At 39.2% G+C, this 21,267-nt stretch overlaps 1 protein-coding gene across 2 annotated transcripts; it reads left to right on the top strand.

Moving 5' to 3' along the window:
* The first annotated feature begins 7,292 nt into the window (after positions 1–7,292).
* Positions 7,293–19,338, top strand: tfap2b (transcription factor AP-2 beta). Of its 2 annotated transcripts, none has more exons than XM_030129103.1 (7): positions 7,293–7,378; positions 9,489–9,950; positions 11,307–11,367; positions 12,305–12,524; positions 12,757–12,875; positions 13,795–13,936; positions 18,254–19,338. In XM_030129103.1, the coding sequence occupies exons 1-7, from the start codon at positions 7,331–7,333 to the stop codon at positions 18,543–18,545; spliced, it is 1,344 nt and encodes a 447-aa protein (XP_029984963.1). In that variant the 5' UTR covers positions 7,293–7,330; the 3' UTR covers positions 18,546–19,338. The 2 variants fall into 2 exon arrangements, with proteins under 2 accessions (XP_029984963.1, XP_029984965.1); XM_030129105.1 differs by lacking the exon at positions 7,293–7,378 and adding an exon at positions 8,638–9,193.
* The last annotated feature ends 1,929 nt before the right edge of the window (positions 19,339–21,267 follow it).

Raw genomic sequence — 21,267 nt, 5'->3', positions numbered from 1 at the left:
TTTAGATGCACAAAACTTCCACATGCACACACATACACACTATATATATAATATACAGTAGATGGAGACCAAAGAGATGCAGTATGGATCAAAGCCATACAGTGAATTATCCATATAGATTCAGTGTTAACATTACAATAAGTCAGAGTCCTTCTCTAATGTTGAGAGAAGAGGCTCTACCTACATAAAAGTTCAAACACCTCCTTTGTGTGCATGAGCATATGTGTTTTCTTTCAGTCTGAATGACTCCTGTCAGGTTTTCTGCTTATTTATATTTCAAAAAAAAGAGGGAAAGAAAAAACCTGATGATAAAACAGAGAGATGTGCAGCTGCCTGCTGGCGTCTCCATTGAGCTCTGTAGGTTGTGTTTGCTCTTTAATATTCCAGTCATTTAAAAAGAGGTCACGTTCACTGCATAACACAAAAATACATAATCAGACAGGATGCATTTACAGTGATGCCTGAGCCGGTTTGTCACCCTGAATCAATACGAGCTGAGCCTCAGGTGGAGGAGGAAGAGTGAGGAAGTGACACATGGTGCAGAATTCATGATGTTTGGTTTTGTGTTTGATAGACAGTGATGCTACTAAAATGCACACTCATGAGGTCAATGTTTTATGAATCTGGGACCAAATCGAACCATTACAAATTAATTGCAAAATATCCAAAACCAATGGCTCTGCACTACTTTATCTGATTTACAGGCTAAAACCAGACCAATATAAAAACAAACCTGTCGATGGATCCAGTAATCCTCACGACAACTAAATACTTAACACAACTACCACCATGTTTGGCTTTAGCACTAACAAGATGAGGTGATCAACTGATTTATTGATGAGCTGAAAATTCATCAGCAACAGTTGTGGTGATAAACAATTATCACTGAGGTCATCGTCTTTGTGTTTTTATCCTTGAAAAACAGGACATTTGGGGAGTTTAGTGCAAATAAAGCCAGAATGTTTCATATATTTGTGAAATTTCATTGAACAAATCAGAAAATAATCAATAGGCCCAGTCATAATTGATGTGATTAGTGCCAATACTTCTCTAATAAGCATCATTTTACCATTGACAGTTGAGCACAAAAGCTGATTTTTTGCTCAATAGCCTAAACAAAACTACACAATTTGACTTTTTCCTCCAGTCACTTGTACTATCTTGTCTACAACTTGCTATATTTAAAACATGTGCTACTGATTTTGGTGAATTCTGGATTACATTTTCCACATCTGTTGAAATACATGGAGCCTGCCACACATCACACATTGATTGATTAAATGTTTGTAGAATTTAACAGAACGGGTCCAACACGACATGAAAGCAGAATTTAGGGAGTTAGTTATGTTCATGTTAGTTAAAAGTAACATCTAATGTCTATTTTAGACATTTTAGGTAGTTGTTTGGAGCTCTGATGCATAAAGATAGTCTGTTTTCTGTTTTTAAATATACATGTTTTAGTCACTTTTCAGTGTCAGATGCTGAGAGGAACTTCAATCATATCAGTGGTGGATATGGGAGAATCAGCCTGATATAAAATCAAACCCATGCATCTCAACCACTCTGTGTGAAGATGTAACAGAGTGACGTGCGTGAAGCAAAGCAGCTCTCTAAATTGGCTCTTTGATGGAAGCTGCATCTCACTGGAGGGTAACACGAGCACCGACAAATAAGCACCAACATACATACTGTATACACCCACACAGCTACACATATGCAGAAAAGTAACTTAATCACACTTTTGTTTATTATTACTTGCGTGATAAACATGTAATCCCTGCAAAATACATCCCTACCGACCCCATATCAGAATAATAAGCAGCTTGATCAAAATGAGCTGGAAAATGAAATCGATACATTGCCTCTGCCGGAGTTTCTGTAAATTGACAAACAGACAAGAATAAATCACAAATTTGACATCAGCAATGCATAATGTAATGGGGCAGCCAATACATTATTCACACAGGCTATTGATCGTATTACAATGCAGCGCTCTATTATCATCACATTAAGCATCAGAGCACATAATTTCTATGTAACTCAGCCTTCAGCGTGGAAGTGTGCAAATGTTTGTTTGGTGATTTAATCTAATTATACTCAAGAATCATCTCTGAGTATTGAAGATATTTATACATGGAGGTAAAGTTTAACATGTAGAAAGCACATCCTCTACTCAGAAACTCATGCAATGAATGATACAATTTATATAGGAGTGAATTAAACAGTCTGAGGTCTCAGAGGGACTATAACTCCCGCTGACTGAGCCCACAGTCACGAATACCAAACTCTGCTAACTTCTAAGCCCTATCTCCCCAGTCTGACTCCTCTGAAGATATAACCCTCCTCCTCCTCCTTCTCCCCCTCCTCCTCTGCTTCTCTGCTAAAACCTCTTCCTCCTCTGCCCTGATCCCGTCCAGGAACATCCAGGGCCTTTTCTCCTCCCCTACTGTCCTGACTGTCCCTGTCACTCTGTCAGAACCAGAACCAGAACCAAAACCTTATGTCAAGATAGATGGACCAGAGCTGCTTAGAGAGCGAAAAGGCAGCCAGGATTCATTTAATAATGTAATGTCACAGTGTTTGGATATATGCATTTAGTATAGACAATACACCTGATATAGGGTGTACTGCATGTATAGTCTGCAGCCTTTACACACTTTCTTAAAAACATGATATAGATAGTTTTTATTCATAAAACTAAGATACACTATAAATATACAAATACACAGTATAATTAGTGAAAATGCCTACACATGTGGTCTACTTTAATCCAACCTTCTACATTTGTTGTAAAAGATTTCATATGTGTAATTATATATGTAAAATGAAGCTAAAATTTTGATGCATTTAGAGGTTAGTTTCTGAATCTCAAAAACTAAGTAGATTGTGAAGCCACATCACTTGGATAAACAAAAGCAGACCTTGTTAACATGCTATGGAGTCGGTTTTGCTGTTGCTTTACATAGATTTTTTTGTAATTATCACAAAATCAAGAGTTAATTTGAGTATTATTACCAAAATCCCAGCTTTTTTAAAATTTATACAAAACAGACAAGTATTACTATTATGATGGAAATTCACCAAAAATACTATTAATGTTGACTTTTTGCTTTAATATAACTGTTGCTATCTTATAATTTAATCATGCTTTTAGATGTAAAGCACTTTGGTTGTCTTTATGTTGTTGTAAAGTGCTATATAAATAAACTTTGATTGATTAATTTCTCTACCTCATTCCACTATCAGTTATTTTCCATTACTTGAATCCACGTTTACAGGCTTCAGGCACCGACAGTTCATAAACTCGGGGATCCATGTTGCTGCCTCCTTTGTTGGCCTTTAATCGATTTATGTGGTGTTCTAGTGCAACCTAGTGGCCAACACTTGAACTGCAGCTAGTACTTCTTTTTCCCAACTATAATAGTGATGTCACCTGAATGAACCTGAGTTTTAATGAAGAAAAAAAAAGGGACCCAGTAAATATGCAGAGGGAAAAAGTATTTTGTCTTGTATCATCTAGCTGAAATAAACAGTGCATAACTTATACTTTTGTCATTCATACATACTTTTATGCCTAATCTAAATTTTGTTGTATAAGATGCAACAAAGTCATTGAAGCCAGAAACAGAAAATTGCATTAACCTTTTCTACAAAAAGTACAAAATGACAGATACTGAATCAAACAAATTTCAGCTAATGTTAGACATTCACGTCTACAACAAAAATCTGAAATCACCTACAAATCTGGTACTGGTGTTACCGAAATATGTGATTATCAGTCCATCTGGCCTTTTCTAGGAGTGTGAAATGTATTTATCTTTGTATATCCGACTTCTATTTAACCATTTCATCAGTTCTGTAATGAAATAATACGACTACTACCTAAGTGATGAAGATAAATACGTACATATACAGAGGTAATAACTGACATTAAGACCAAAACAAATGTAAATAGGCAACATAACTGTCTATGTCATTATTTTATTTTGGTTTTAGTCAGTATTCATATAAGAGACATGTAAATAATGACTAAATATGACTGCTTTACTGTTTTCTGCATTTTTCCCAGACTTCTACAGCAGTTTCTAATCTTAGACTTCAATTATCTATCAGTGTCTGTGAATAAAACTCTGCAAAATACATATCTGCAAGTTACAAGACATGTACAAATGCCATAAGAGAACCCTAAATAGGCTAAATCTAATTCACAACAAAAACTAAAACTACAAAATTATCATCTGTACATTTTCCACATGGAACCTGGAAAAGTCAAGATGAAAATACTACAGTAACAGAGACAACCAGAGACCTATTAGCCTCACTGTACCTTGTTTGATGGAGAATGTATTTTTAAATATGTACACTGAGAGGAATATGTAACAGATAAATGTGACCGGAAGATGTTGTGTCTCTTATGCTTCAATAAAAACAAAATTAAAAAGAAGAAAATTCCACACTAAAGGACTAAAATCAGAGCGAAAGTAAAAATATACAAACATTTGTTGCAAACAAAAGGCCGGGAGCTGACAGAGCTGCATTGGTGTGACGTGTGTAATGTATGCTGATACATCGTGTGTCAAAGCCCTGCAGGACAACAACCACAACCATGCCTCCAGACTTCCAGACTGTTAGGACATCTGTCATCGCTGACAGTCATATGCCCTGCCATGTGTGTGTTTGTGTGTGACTGGGTGAGTGGGAGAGAGTGAGAAACGGAGGGATGGGTGAATATTTGGCAGTGGGTCATTTCCAGAGAACATGGGAACAGCCGTGCCTCTTAAACATTCATGTGCAGCATCCTCTGTGGATTTTGCTTTTTTACACATAACATCATGGCAACAATGTCAAATTCAACACAAATAGATATTAAAACAACAACACGGATAACTTAATAAAAACAGCACTGAGATATTACAGCTGCAATAAGACATCTATAGAGTACGAAGCTGTATGAATACACAGAAATAAAAATACAGCAAAATTCCTATTTTTTTATTTCCCACATTACTCATCCCTATTCGAAATTTACATAGACCAGCTTTCAATAGCTGAAAAAATGCTGAAAATAATCTCTGCTGTTTAATTTTAATAAGTCAGATCTTCTATTTATAAATGTTCAAGTGTGCAGTGTTACAGAAATAAAAAATAATGACTTTTTGACTGGAAACTGCAGGACAATGACATAATTATAGCACTTGTAGCAGCAGTAAGTGGAGGGTGAATGCACTGAGGCACTTGGAACACTAGGGGGAGCAATTTACACACACTTGGGCTATAAGTACAGGAAATATAGTATATGAAGGGTTTGTTGTAGAGGTCTTTTAAGACACATCCTCTGTGGGTTATTCAGTTACTTCACATTGATCTGATCAAGTAAAGAGGAAAAATATAGCGTAGTTATTTGTGTTTTTATACTGCTTCCATTTCAGCTCAATACAACTGAACAAAAACGCTGTCTGTAACAGAAAGCTGTAAGGTGTTACACATTTTGACACTTTTTTCTTATTAATTTTGAATAAATGAATGGTTAAAAAAAGCAGTTAAGAAACACAGATAGTTGACAAATTATAGGAAAAACTGACCTGAAATGTTATATTTATGTGTCGTTTCACCACTTGCCTACAGAACAGCTTCAGGTGCGACTCGACATTGACTCTACAGTCTATAAATTCTACCAGGAGACCATTTTTCCTCATTTGGTGTTTGGTGGAGAATGTTTCCAACATGTCAGTACAAAATCTGCCACAGGTGTTCAGTTTGGTTGAGATTTAGTGACTGTGACTATTCCATACATGATACAAATCATTATTTCACTCTTCAAACTATTCAGAAAGCCCTCATGTCCTATGTGTGGAAGAGGCCACTCTTACTATGTTTTTCTTTTAATTTGTCATTCTTTTGTATTTTAAATCCATCAAACTGACAGAAATGTGCAAAAATTAATGCAGTTAAAAATGTTCCTCATGTAGTTGGCAAACGATCTTCTATACCTGCTGAAACTTTATTTTTTTTCACTTTTCACAACCTGTAAGATAATGCAACTTTTCTGTGTTTTGCGTACTATATAGTTAATATATTATAGACCGTTGTATTAAAAAAAAGTATTAGTATAAATTATCACTATGTGACTTTTTTTCAATCAAGTTAGTTTCAATGCAGACAAGTGGACATACTATGAATATTTATTAAACTGAGAAATTTCAGAATATGCCATCAGATAAAGCCAGTCTTGCATTTGTCTCCTAGTTAGCACAAAATAATAACTAGTGATCAATACATTCTAACTATATCAATAAGAATCAGGTGGAGCACACTTGATTATTTAATCCTGTTTCTTCATTGCCCTGTAAGGTGCTACACAAAAACAAGTAGTGCATGGTGGTGCTATTGCAAACATGACAATAAGTCAACATGTTAGATCATCAAAACACCTAATTTGAAACAGTGTTTGGAAGAATTGCATTTATTTACGTCGAGTAGCAATGAAGCTATGCGATTTATACTGATGATATATTGATGTCTTTAATACTTTTTTTTATTTTACAAATACATGACAATGAGGAGGTATGTCCAACAGAGATAAAAAGGTAGTAGTATATAGTGATTTTAAAATTTTCTCCAAATTATTAAAGCACTAGACAGACTGCCTCTTAATTAATGACTTTATCATCCATTAAAAATCTAAAGCTAAAATTCAGTATACTCATCCTGTTTTCCTCTTTCAAGTCAACAATCATTGCACTTGTCTGCAACTGTTACCTGGTTTTATAATGTATATATTAAGTATCATGATGTTTGTTTGTTTTTTAATTTTGTGTGACACTGCTTTACTTTGCACTGAACTGTTTTCTGTATTTTATATCGTGTTACATCTGTCTGCTGCCTCTTGGCCAGGTCATCTTTATAAATGACAGTTCTGGTTAAATAAAGGCACATAAAAGCACTAAAGAACTTAATTTAATGTCCTTTCAATCAAATATTTTGTAAGTCACCAGCAGCATTCAATAACTGTAATTCACTAAATGTAATAACATATAATTGTGAAGTCTTGTACTGATTCCACAGAAGAAATATGCATATTTATTCTTGCATGCATTGGTTGCTAAGCCTGCTGTATGTACGCCTTGTGCTCCTCACAGTTGTGGAGTCTTTTCAGGGGTTCCCCATTCACAAAGCCCACTGCCTGACTTTAAAGAGGGCGGGGAGAGAGACAGAGAGTGAGAGAGCAAGAGAGAGAGAGAGCGAGCGAGAGTGAGAGAGAGAGAGAGAGAGTTGAGACATCCCTTCCTCACTTGGCTGCATTCGGTTTACCGACACCGGAGACGCGACCATGCTGTGGAAACTAGTTGAGAATGTCAAGTATGAAGATATTTATGAGGTAATGATACCTTTTGATTGTGTGTTTTTTGGGGAAACAACTTATCAGACGTGTGAGAGAAATGCATTTAAAGTTAGTGGGTGTTAAGTGATGTGGAGTGTTTTACAGGAGGCTGCAGGCCTGTTATACTGTGATGCAGTGAGTGTGATTATGATTTAGAGAACGGACATTTGTACTCTCTGTGGGTGTTAGTATTGTTTTAGGTTGAGTTTCTGGATAAGATGCAGCTTTAGTTAGTGTTTGAACTAAAAAAAAAAAGTAAACAGCAGGTTTTTCTATAATATATGTACAATATAGTGTTAATATAAGGTGGGTTTTAATGTTATTTTCCCTTGTAATGTGTAATATGACAGTGCTTTGTGATATTAAAAATACTAAACATGTTATGCTGTAATGTCATGCTAAGTTCATACAACTAAAATTGTGCTGCAAAAATCTAAATTTAAAGTTATGTAATAAATTATTTTGCTGTTTATTGGATTGTGAATGTGCAGAATTTATTAAAAAAAAAAAAAAAAAAAAAAGGGAAAAAGCTGGGTCACAGGAGGGTGATAGTGTATCAGTGGTGTGTAAAACATTTGGCTTTGATCCCAGAACAATCATTTTAGAGAGGAGAGAGGGAGTAGAGAAAATACATGGGGCGAACTGCTGCTCCGGCTCGCGCTCCATGAATGGGCTCGAGCATGAAACACAGAAGAAAGGGCAAGACGGAGAGGAGGCCCCTCCACTCAGCCCGGTGGGAAGTCCTTGTCTCGTGCCGCACATGGCTTTTCTCCCACGGCGCGAGGGAGGGGAGGCTATAATGTTGTTAAACAAGTCATCCAAGAGGGCAGAAAGGTCCAATGTGGTCAATAATGTTATTTCGTAGGAGAGTTTTTCATGCGTCACGGTGCGTCTCGGTTGTGTAGTCAAAAAGACAGCTGCAAAAAAAAAAAAACTAAAACATGCAGATTCTTATATTAACAGTTAAATCTAACAGTGAGTGTCGAGATGTTTTTAAGAGACGTGCGTAATTCGCCTTTTTGCATCTGCTTGTGTATGTGTGTGTGTGCGTAAAAGTGCAGTTTTCAGTTCGTGGAAGTGTTTTCCAGAGAGTGGGCGTATTTAGAGGTAAAAGACCTTCTGACCCTGCTGGTGTAAATGTTCTGGTTCAGTCTGAGCTCTGTGGTACCATTTGTTTCTATTCCCCCCCATCCTTACTTGACTTGGATATTGGTTTTCATCAAAGCCTGTTTGCGCAGAACTGGTGTGTGCCCAGTGTCACCACAGGCATAAAAACGGGCTTTTCCTGCGTCAGATTGTGCGGGTGAAAGGGCCCTAAAGTGCATATTTTTTGTGCTGGGGAATCCCTCACGGCTCTGGACACCCTGTTAGCGCTTTCCTGTAAGAGAGAACCTTCTTTCTATCTCCTGCTGTTCGCGCGTCGTTTCGGCTCTCCACGGAATTTAAACGTCACTCACGGTTGCGCGAGAAGCTTCACGCTCCGTGTGTCGCCAGTCCCCTGCCTCGCGCACATTAATATTCCTGTAAGTCTCAGTCATGAATAACAATTACACCATATACCGGGGGTAGAGGCGGGAGCTCGGTGCTCACACTCAGAGCGGCGGCAGCTCCGGGCGGAGGAAGGTTCTGTATGGAGCAGTAGAGCCGGGCCGTGCCGTGCCGTGCCTGCAGATACACACGCGCTTCTTTAGCCTGGAATGAGTTTGGCTGTCTCGGCCCAAGCACGCCTTCACTAGCCTTGTGTTTTACCGTCAGCTCTTCCTGAAACCAACAGAGGATTCACAGATGTTAGTTCATTCCTACTCTACTGCGGTGAGTTTGGATTCCTCACTGAGTTTTTTTCCAGAATTCGTTTGTACAAATAGTGAATGCGGAGATTGTGATGGGAGGTTTCAGTTGTGACAGATTTAAAATGAGGCTGTAATATTTTCCTTTAGGGCCTTTTGTGCTTCTTATTCAGGAGACTTTGGCTGCATCACCAGAGGCAATACTCTGATAATAAGTGCCTGATGGTCCAGGCCTCCATATGCTTTCATTTGGTGTAAATCTGCTTTGTATTCTGCCTGGATTTGACTTTTTCTGTTTTCTCCTCTGCACCCTCTTGAAGGACCGGCATGACGGTGTCTCGAGCCACAGCTCCCGCCTGTCCCAGCTGGGCTCGGTATCGCATGCGGGACCCTACTCCAGCGCACCGCCCTTGTCTCATGCTCCCTCGTCGGACTTCCAGCCTCCGTACTTCCCACCGCCGTACCAGCCGCTTGCTCACTACCAGAGCCAGGACCCGTACTCCCACGTGAGCGACCCGTACTCCCTGAACTCCCTGCACCAGAGCCAGCAAGGCGCATGGGGGGCGCGGCAGCGGCAGGACGCCGCCGGGGACCGGATGGACAGCTCGGCTCTGCTGGCGCAGCCCCGGGCCTCGCTGCCTCAGCTGTCCGGACTGGACCCTCGGCGGGACTACGGTGGCGTGCGGCGGCCCGACGTGCTGCTGCACTCCGCTCACCCGGGACTGGAGCCCGGTATGGGCGACGGACTGCTGCATGGGCTGCACGGGATGGAGGATGTCCAGGTAAGAAAGAGGTCAACTCTGAGATTATAGAGGTTAAAGAACAAAAATAATATTCTATAGATGCTGACAGCAGACAATGTACATATTTAATACACTTTAGTTTTAGAATTTTAGACAGCTATGAATATTATGTATTAAATCTAGATAATATAAACAAAATAGTGATGCTTTTGGAGCATAATATAATTCATTTTACATTTTTTGTGAATTTTGCCTCATGTTATTTTTTCATGTCAGAATTGTATCTGATGTAATGATAAATGGCAGTTTTACATGGCAACATAAACAAATAATACAAATTAAATACAACCAAATTAAACGAAGGAAGGTAATGTCATTGTCGCCAGTTGTTGTTTTCATTGTCTCCTTTGCCTTTAGACTTAAGGTCAGTGAACTCATCTCCCTCAGGGCTGAACCCACAGCCTAAACGCAAATGACCCAGAGCTACAAGAAAACTGAGACAAGATGATAATAAGAGGATAGCTGGATGTAAAATAACTAGTCTTTACTGCAAGGAGCGCAAATGATTCTGAAAAGACACCTTTACATTTAACGACAGTAAAACCAAACAAAGTGTAAGGACGAATTCTGAATTATTTTGGTAACTTTAAGAAATAAATATCTCATACTTATATTTACTTATAAAATTATCCTATTATTATTATTATTATTATTATTATTATTATTATTATTATTATCATCATTATTTTATTACTGTTATTATTAGTATTATTATTATATTTTTTATGTGTGTATCTTATTAGCTTTGTTCTGCTCTTTAAATGGAGCTACTACACAAGAGAAGCTTCAACAGAATAGAAAAAGAAATATAATGAATAGTGAAATAGACTTTATGTCAGCAGTGTAGGATTTCATCTTCCCTTCGTTTCCCTCAGGGCACAGACATTCCGAATTGTTTGCCATTTAACCTCTACAATTCTCATTTGTGGCTTTCCGCATTTGTGTCATGCATTTATTAACCCCATATAAATTTGTCTGAACAAATAACGGATTTTTTTTCCCTCCTTTTATTCGATTGTGAAAACCGCTGACAATATCCGGTCTATTTAACAAGTAATTTATTTCGATGGATGATGAATGAGAATGATGAATGGAGATTTAGCAGCATCAGACGAATACAACTGAGAAAGAATTAGCCTGTATCCACAGCTGATTATTGTGCAGAAACTAACAACTTAAATATGTGTGCAGGAATTAGTCTGCAGGATTTTCCTCTTTTTTTTCTGATGTCTGACTGGTATGGTTTTAAAAGGAGGGAGAACTTCCATGCAGTTTAACAGGCTATGGATTATTATTTATGCATCAAATACCTGATTTGTTTTTGTCTTCGAGCAGACCATCGAGGACACTAACGGAACTAACATAGGCCTACTGGATCAATCAGTAATAAAAAAAGGTACGCACACACACAAACACACTAACACTCTGAGCATCAGCAATGTGCATGGTAATATTTAATAAGAAGTGATGATGTACCAGCTGTTTTAAAATGATGAGGCTATAAAAACAAAATGGAAACTTGTCAATGAGCTGCTTTACTCCTTGTAGAGTTTTCTTTTCTTATGCGAGGAATGAAATATGATGATTTAATTTGCGCGTAAAAGGCAGGATATTCATTCATAAAGAGGGGTGTTATTGGCACGATAGGACTTGAGATACCCTCAGAGGGGGCCACGGAGGAGGATGTGCGTTTTTTGGGACCAGGGGAGAGTAGGTTTTGAGCCGGGTTAACGATCCCGGTATATTGACTCGCAGGCAGTGTGTTGCTGACAGCCTGGCGCTCTGATGATGTGCGGTGATTTAGTTACGGGATGTTGAGTGACTGAGCTCCCCGCGGGGCATTTAAGCCGCTGATGTAATAAATGGCACCGCTCACGGAGATCTCGTGAGCTCGTTTAGAGCTAATCTGCGGTATTATCCCCCGTGGAGCCATCAAAACCCCCTCGCACTGGCCCCTATGCATGCGTATCCGAGCCTGCCTGGATGCCTGTCTTTACGCCATTAACGCGGGGGACTGGGATGGAGCATCCAGAGCTGCTGGTGGGAGGAAACCGGCCGTGGAGAAAAGACAGGGAGGTGGTTAATGCGATTTGGAGGCGCGAGCCAATCAACAATCGATAATATAGTAATCAGAATGTTGCGCGACATTAAATAACAGCAAATGCCCGGTGCGTGGGTGCGTCATTAGGCCAGGGCCGCCCTCTGAGTCTTAGAAGAGCAAATCTATGACGGAAAAGACATTTACAGATTAAGAACTTGATCCGTGATGATGTGATTGAAGTGGGGGGGAAACCTGACACATGACACGTCTCCACTCCATCCTCCTTTTCCAGTCCCCATGCCACCCAAGAACGTGGGCTCTCTGATGCTCGGGAAGGACGGCCTGATCGGTGGAGTGACCGTGAACATAAACGAGGTGTTCTGCTCGGTACCGGGCCGCCTGTCGCTGCTCAGCTCCACCTCCAAGTACAAAGTGACCGTAGGGGAGGTCCAGAGGAGACTGTCCCCGCCCGAGTGCCTCAACGCCTCCTTGTTGGGGGGCGTGTTGAGAAGGTACGACTCAGGGCACGTTTACGCACATTCTCCAAGGTCCACATGTGATTAAACAGACTTAGATTTTAATTATAGTCTGGGCTTTACATTACACTGGAGTCAAATCCATAATTTGACTGGATAACTTATTATTCTCACAAATTACTTTTCAATTTCATCCATAGCTTGTACACTATATCCATGAAGTCCAATTTTACATAATCTCATTTCATTTTTTTTATTTTCCCTGTAGAGCAAAGTCTAAAAACGGTGGCAAATGTCTGAGAGAAAAGCTGGAGAAGATTGGGCTGAATTTACCTGCTGGAAGACGCAAAGCTGCCAACGTCACGTTACTAACATCTCTCGTAGAAGGTGAATAATAAAATGTTTTAACACTGCAACTGCTCAAATACACTCAAGAAATAGATCACGAATTCATCCTCGTATGAGATAACGTGTCTTGGGAAATATGCCCACACTGACCTAAATATTCATTAATTTATTCAATCATTCATTCTTTATCTCAGGGCTAAAAATCCATTAAAACACTAAACAGAGATGATAAAACAATAAAGTCACCATACACGATAACAATATTTTTTCCATTCGTACTGTTGTCCCGTATATTAAAATAAACCCAAATTTCACCTACAGCTGCCACAAAGGTCATGACCTCACCGAGATTTCACACTCTCTATTATAAAGAGTAGTGTTGGAAATATTAGATGTTAACACTGTGTTAAGTTTGCTAAATTAATTCCATTAACCAATTAAAGTCGACATTTCGGGCCTTTACATTATCATCTACAAACACGTGTATTATTCATGTCATTCGATCTTATTTAGAATTTTTTGTCAAATAGCTTATAAAATCCTTTAGGGTCAATATCAACATGTTTCTCTCTTTCTAAAAAAAGAAAGAAAAAAAAAAGAAGAAGAAGAAGCATCAGGAAGAGCAACAGAGGATGGATCCCTATAGTTTTTTTTTTATTATTATTATTATTCCAAATTGTCTACATCTAATAGTTAACAGTGTGTTTAAGTTGTTGTCAAGGTAAATATTTCCTTTTCTGAATCAAAACAACAAAAATAAAAATCATGTTGGTCACTCGCTGGAATAAAAATGGTCGAATTAAAAATATTTTGCTCTAAGAAAAATATACAAAGATGTAGCCTAAATTTAGGAGGAGGGGGGGGCACATGCGCATTATATACAAAGGGATTCTGTGACGCGTCTTTACGCAGCTGATAGTTGGTGAACATGAGGGATCACTGGCTGTAATCCCCACAGGTGAGGCGGTCCACCTGGCCCGGGACTTCGGTTACATCTGCGAGACGGAGTTCCCCACCAAAGCCGTGAGCGAGTACCTCAACCGGCAGCACGCGGACCCCAACGAGCTGCACACGCGGAAAAACATGCTGCTGGCGACAAAGTGAGTTTGATGGACCGTTTGATTAGATCCTGATCCCTTATAGCCTTTATAGGGCGATTTCAGTTACAGGAGCAGCAATATGGAGCATAAATGTCTGCACTGAAGCATCTGGGGATGATTATAATGGTAATGAGATTAAAAGCCAGATTGTTTTTAATAATTTTTAATGAACGGATCAGTATTTAGTTTGAGCCAGAGCTGAGCGTCATGAGGCACAGATAGGCCTGAGCACACCTCCTGTAGTTCACACACACACACACACACACACACACACACACACACACACACACACACACACACACACACACACACACACACACAGGGATATTAGAGCTTAATGAAAATGGTTCAGAAGAGAAAGTGATTTAAAAAGAAAAACAAAGATGAGGAATGGGGAAAAAAAAATCGTTTCAGTGTCCAAATGTCCCAAAGATCCAGAAACCAATAATATGACCAGTTTCATTTGCATAGATTTGTGTTGCTGTTGATTACATAATTGTTAAACAGATGAGGTGAAACATAGGACATTCATATTCCCCACATACTTCTGGAATTTAATTATTGTGAAATTAAACACTAAGGCCCTTTTCAAGCCCCCCTTAGGGTCCAAACCCCGGCTATACTCTATATTGCTTTGTATCTCACAGTATTCTGACACTTGCACTGACATTTGGAAAGCAATGTTAGATTTTGTTAATGAAACACACTGAATATAATACGAATGTAACCTGTAACAAAATACTGCCATATTGAGAAATTAGATATGTTTAAGTCTGTTTTAAGCACTTGAGAGACAGAAACAAACCTGAAGACTTTTAATGGTTAAACAAAAACTAGAAGACATTATTTTTGACCTTTTGATATAAATCCAGTAAAATGTTATGAGCACATTTGCTCTATACCTGAGTATTAAGATGTGACCCCATTACTTTGTATGTGAGTGTCTTTACAAGCTGTTCACTGCACATGAGAGACCTTCAGTTAAATGAACCAGAATACCTTTATATGTAGTCAGAACTATAGCTCTGTGGGTAAGTCATAAAAGTCAAAAGGTGCAGGGTTGTTTGACTTGTGTTTCTGACTATCCATTTCACCAGAAACCCTCGTAAAGCTCCAGTTTTTAAGTACATTAACCTGGGATTAAATGTAGAATTGTCTGTACAGTGGCTGAAAATAATCAATGCTAAAAAAAACAAAAAATTAAAGCAGCGGTGGTGATCTGAATTCATAAATGTGGATTGAAGCACATGGAATTTTTACAATCAACAAAAGGGCCTTTGCCAATTACTGAATGGTCAATGCTTATGCTCATTAATTCCCTTGATAGTGAGTTTTCTAGATGAAAAAGGTTGCGAGGAGAGCTGCAAACCACCTAACAAAGATCCCTTCAGGAAGCTTGTATTTTTAGCTTGCATAAATAGTGCTGTCTGCTGGCCTGCACTGCATAAACCATCTGCCTGTGTGTGTTTGTGTGTGCATCCATGCAGTACTCAATATGTACGTTGTGTTTGTTGGTGGATGTTTGATGCTCAGATTCAAACCTGTTCCAATACTGTGTGTTGGTGCTGCCTGTTAGAAATTCATTATTTAGCAGTGAAGTGTTTCAAGTAGTCAGAAAACAACAGTGAGAGCCTTGAGTGTAGCCCGGGGTGGCGTCTTCTCCTCTCTACTCCCCTAACCCCAGCTGGGCTCGGCCTGCACAGCCTGTCACTCATTTGCTGTAGCTCTGCCCTTAGGCCGCTTACAGAGGGGGTGTGTGTCTGTGTGTGCATGGGCCGTGCAAGTATGAATCACAGAAAGAGGGGTCTCTTGAATATCAAATGTGGGCCTAAAATCACAGGATGATTTGCTAAAATTTAACAAGGAGAACAAGGTAAAAAGGTAAAGAGGTGCTTTTCCTTTAACGTGGCATGTAAGTGAATCGATGATGTTACACTTGAAGATTTTTACCTAATGTTCCATAGCTGAACTTGATATTACTTGTAACAATGATGACAACTCAAGGTGTATTTGGGTGAGTTTTCTATATATTTTCTCTATATAAACGCATAAATGGTTTCATACTGAGATGATTATAGAATCTAAGAGCCAAGCAGATGCTGTTCCATTTATCCAAAACATTAGTAAACATCACTTTTCATGTCAGCCCTTGAGAATCACAGTTTTGTTTTGGATTTTAGTCTTTTTTTTTTTTTAATCAAAAAAGGTATTGTTTTTTCAGAGGCAGTGGCACCAGCTCCATATTTACACTGTAGTTTCTATAAGAATTTAAACTTTAACTTTTAGTCTGTTTAGTCTTACCACTTCCTCCAAATGTATGTCTGAGCTAAAACCACAAAACAGGACAGGTCAGGCATGTTGTACCTCCGCCAAAGCCCCACAGCAGTTTTTTAAAAATCCAGTCTGCCCATTTTTTTTCCAGATTTGTTCCAAAATTCAATAGGTTCGTCCTTGCCCCATGCCCTACCCTTCAACTAACTTTCACAAAAATCTGTTTCTGTGCAAGGCTGCTGATAAACACTCCAAACGTGTTTTGTTCTTACACGATTTAGCTGGATTTGTGTGCCTTTAGAGGAGAGAGTTAAACAGAGATAGGAAACAAGGATAGGGAAAAGGGTATGAAACTAAACAAAGGCTACCCAGACCAGAACCCTGAATCACATGAGCCACTGCCTGCATCAACTTCATGTTTTTCTCTGAATGTTTTTCAAAGGCGTTCGGAGAAACACAGGGAATCTAAAAACAGCAGCAAATAGGAAAGTAGGTTTTTCACAAATGAACTCTTAGGAAACACTGCACACACTAAAGGGGAGATATAATATGGCATCTAGACATATCAAAATGTGCTACAATGGGCAAAGGTGCTATTATGAATATTCAGTCAGCTTTTAGTTACAATAGAGAAAAAGATGCACTAAAATTCCTCTGACACTAATTTCCTGATTTGGCATTAATAGCTTATTAATACTTACTGTTAAGCCTTTGAAATAGGCACTGAAATTGACATTTTTCTGTAGAGAATGGGCAGTTTGCACCCTTTGTTAAGGAAAATTTGAGTTTATTTTAATCATCTTGATATAAAAGGCTTAAAACTAAAACATGATGCAGCAAACTTTAGAAAACTCAGCAAACAGACTTCTCCTTCTCCCTAAATGGGTGTGGGTCACTGACTTCAGCAGATGCTGCAAGAATTTCATCAGTCTGAGCTTCAGTGACGGTCTGAATTGTGTTAGGGGTCTTTTTCACCATGATGAAAAATACAGTTCTTGGTGAATCATGCTGTGCTTGGTGTAACTACCTGTGCATTTGGCAGCTGACACGGAATTATTTCCTATGTAACACCGCTGAAAAGCTTAAAGGTTTTAGTGTCCACCCTGTTGAGTTGTGTTACCACAGGATATGAAATATTTGAGATGCACTAAAATGCAGCCATGAGATGTTTTCTCTTCATTCGAGTGTGAACGTAAAGCACCACAGAACTGCAATACTGTGACATTTTATTCACTTATTGTTTTGTGTGTGTGTGCACTATAATTTAAGAAGGCGCTGTAAGTCACTCTGGTGCTCTTGTTCCCCATGAAGCCTCATAGTCAAATGATGCCAGTTTGTAACAATAACAGATTTCTGATGCTCAGTATTGGGCATTAGTCACCTTCTATAACCTTCTATAATCTGTAACCTTCTATATGCCTGTCTGGACATCAGATCGCTTAATTTTTATCTGATATGCATTAAAAATCAAAGGCCTCTCTCTGTCTCCATTCTGGATTTAAGCAATGCCAACCCTAACATAATTTTATTGGTTATACGTCACTAGTGATAGGCTATCAACACAGAAATAAGATTAAAAACAACATTATTTCCCAGTTCTCATCATTTATAATCCATCCCTTCAATGCAAAACAAATATTTTGGAAATATCATTGCACCTTATAATTGATTTGTCTGTTTAAAGGCTACACAGTTTGTGTGAGAAATGAGAAAACCTTTTTATTTTTACTGCTGATATATATTCCACATACTTGCCATCAGTTTCCTTGATTACTGACATTAATATTGACCATGGAAACTATGATCTAAAAAAAAAAAAATTTACATTAGTGTTTTGTTGAGATTACAAGTATGAAGAGCTATGTCTGGGTTTGTTAGAATCCTAGTTCTCAGTGCTTTTAATATCATGTAGACTAAATGTAATCTAACCTCTGCCAAAAAAAAAAAAAATTTAAATAAAACAATAAAATCTAAGCATTTGTTACAGGTGTTATTGTTTTGGATTCATGTCCCTCCAGACTCCTTATTGTGTCTCCTCCCCTGCAGACAGCTGTGTAAGGAGTTTACAGACCTGCTGGCCCAGGACAGGACTCCCCTTGGTAACTCAAGGCCCAGCCCCATCCTGGAGCCCGGCATCCAGAGCTGCCTCTCCCACTTCTCCTTCATCACGCACGGGTTTGGCTCGCCCGCCATCTGCGCTGCGCTCACCGCACTCCAGAACTACCTCACTGAGGCTCTCAAAGGACTCGACAAGATGTTTCTCAACAACCCTCCCAACAACCGGCACGGAGACGGCAGCAACAAGGGTGGCGACAAAGATGAGAAGCAACGGAAATGAAGCAGGGGAAGAAGGGGAGCGGTGACAGAGAGCAGTACAGGAGGAAGTCGTACAGACAGACAGATAGAGGTGGTACACCGTTACTTCTAGCTTTACACCACTGCGACTGACCTGCCAAACATGGGGCTAAGGTGGAGGAGGAGGAGGAGGAAGAGGAAGGCTTGGTATGGAGAAAAGGCAGAGGAAGACACCCGTGGGCCAGTGTCAGAGAGCACAGAGGGATTTTTCATCTGTGTTACGTTCTTTTCATTCCCCTGAGGACATGGTGGTTACTGTGTTACATCCATTTTGCTCCCCCTGCCTGCATCCTGTGAGACTGAGATGCTGTGACCAGCCGACAAACAACATTGTGTGTGTGTGTGTGTATGTATGTGTGTGTGTATGTGTGTGTCTGTGTGCATGCGCGAGTGTGTGCGTGCTTGTGTTTGTTAACATCGGTGTGTGTCCTCACACAGAAAAAGCATTGTGGGTATGAAGATTGGTCTGTGAAACAGCTTTGTCTGGTTACTTAACAAAAGGACGAGGAGGGACGTGTTAATTTATGTGTGTAAATATTTATTTATATTAATTTAAATGGATGGTTGTGTAAATAGGTGCGCCAGCTATTTTTGGAGTAGACCTATTTATCTGTGATTCGACCTTTGTGACCCGATGGGGGGACAGGACTCATCCAGTGTTTTTCTGTTCTTATAGAGCTGTTGTCATGGTGCTGATGATGGGTAGACATGCTTCTAATTGTCCAGTGATTTCATTTCTATCACATTGATAATAAACCATGTGTTTTATTATGCGAGGTGTGCACCCTGCGCCTTTTCTCCAAGGAAATTTAACAAGAGCCTGCATGTTTGGGAGTTCATTTACACTCAGTTCAATCCCTTCAATCCCTTCAAAGGTTATATTAATTAGCTGAAGGTACTGTCTTAATCTTTAACTGTACATATTTTTCTTTTTTGGGGGTTTAAGGTGGTGGTTTTCGTAAGGGAATTTAGATTCATCCCCAAACACTGACCCTGATCTGGGTTTGGTCACATTTGCAGGCCAAGTTATATGTCAGATTTTTTTTTTTTTTTTTTTTTCAGTTTTCCTGCAAGACAACTTAAATCCTAATCTAAAACAAATGAATTTAAACTTTATTTTTTTCCTCTTTAGAAGCCATTTGGTTTGATCATTAGTCTATTTTTTCTCTAGTTGCAAAAGGAGAGAGATGTTTAAGTATAAAAAGCCCATTTTTTTTAATTACTATAATGGATGTCACAGACAATTAAGCAAACAAATACGGAAATCTTGAGTCAGTGCCAAACATTTAATAGTTGCAGTTTCCCTACTGGAGTCATCTTAAATTACACCAAACATTTCATATTAGCACATGTTTTATTGTCCCTTAATAGTTCTGATAATGTTCTGTTCAATATTTTGTTTGCTCAGGTATCACTTCAAGTCAAGTCAATGTGTCCTGGTCAACTCAAAAAAATATAAAGAAAAAAACTGGATTAATATTAACAAGGCAGAGTTGTTATTATGGCAACATATTTAAGGGAATAATTTCAGCAATTATAAAAAATAATTAAAACTAATAATTTATGCAAAAGAATTGACAAATATTTTTAGATATTTTTCAGTTTCTTTACAGTTTAATCATTAACCTTGGGCCTGAACCTAAGTGTTGATCATAATAAGCTTCTATCAAGACAACAATTCACAATACTGTTTATGATAAGTATGAATTTGGGTTGAAATGGCTCAAAAATATCCTTGAAAAATATCATGTATATTTACCTTTTGCACCTTGATAAAATAGATGAGTTGAGATATGTATCATATGCTGAGGTATTTTTTTTATTGATAGCAAGAACACGATCACAAGAAGAATTACAAAACCTGTTCAGCTGCTGAATTACCTTACATTTGAGCGTTTTTAGAGTGTGGTCTCTTGCAAAGCCGCTGAATTGAAAACACACAGCCACACACACACAAACACACTCCCCTCCATGATGGATACTATCTTATTCCAGGGAGATAATTGGCTGTATTTTCCAACCAGCGAGGCCCTCGTTTCAGAGGAGGCTTCTCTCTGTGTTTCACGCGAGCGGGGGGAATAGAATCGTGCCTGGCGGGCCTGCTTCTGCGGTGGGGATCTACCGCCGGTGTGCTAATGACGAGAGAGCGCGAGACACACACAGGAAAGAAGAGACAGAGAGAGAAAGCTAATGAGAAGGAGAGGCCGAGTGAAAATGGAGAGCTGTGGAGAAGGAACGAAATAAAGAGAGAGAGACAGGAAGAGGGAGAGAGGGAGAGAGGGAGAGAGGGAGAGTGTCCCGCCCGTGGGCTCAGTGTGACCCGTGGAGTGGAACGCTGCATGACGCAGGTGCAGAGTTCAGCACCCGCATGTCCGTGAGCAATCCCCCCCCTCACACACACACACACACACACATATACCCTATCAACCCCCCAACACCAACCTCTCCACAAAAGACAGGAAGATGCTGAGCTTCAGTGGCTGCAGCACTGACGACAGGTTGGCTGGAGCAATAAACAAACAAGCAACAAACAAAACACCAACACAAGCAAAAGTGTGACGTTGAGCAAATTAAGGCAGGCAGGAGAACACGTAACACTGGTGTTTAAGCCACGGGGCTGTGTGGCCCAGGGCCTGTCCACTGGAACCTGGAAGACACATTCATCTGCTGGATAATGATCTGCATATTCACCACCGTTTATAATA

Source organism: Sphaeramia orbicularis, chromosome 24 (genome assembly GCF_902148855.1).
Source record: "Sphaeramia orbicularis chromosome 24, fSphaOr1.1, whole genome shotgun sequence".
Taxonomy (NCBI): Eukaryota; Metazoa; Chordata; class Actinopteri; order Kurtiformes; family Apogonidae; genus Sphaeramia; species Sphaeramia orbicularis.
Note: the sequence above shows the minus strand (reverse complement) of the source record. Positions and strands in the feature narration are given on the sequence as shown.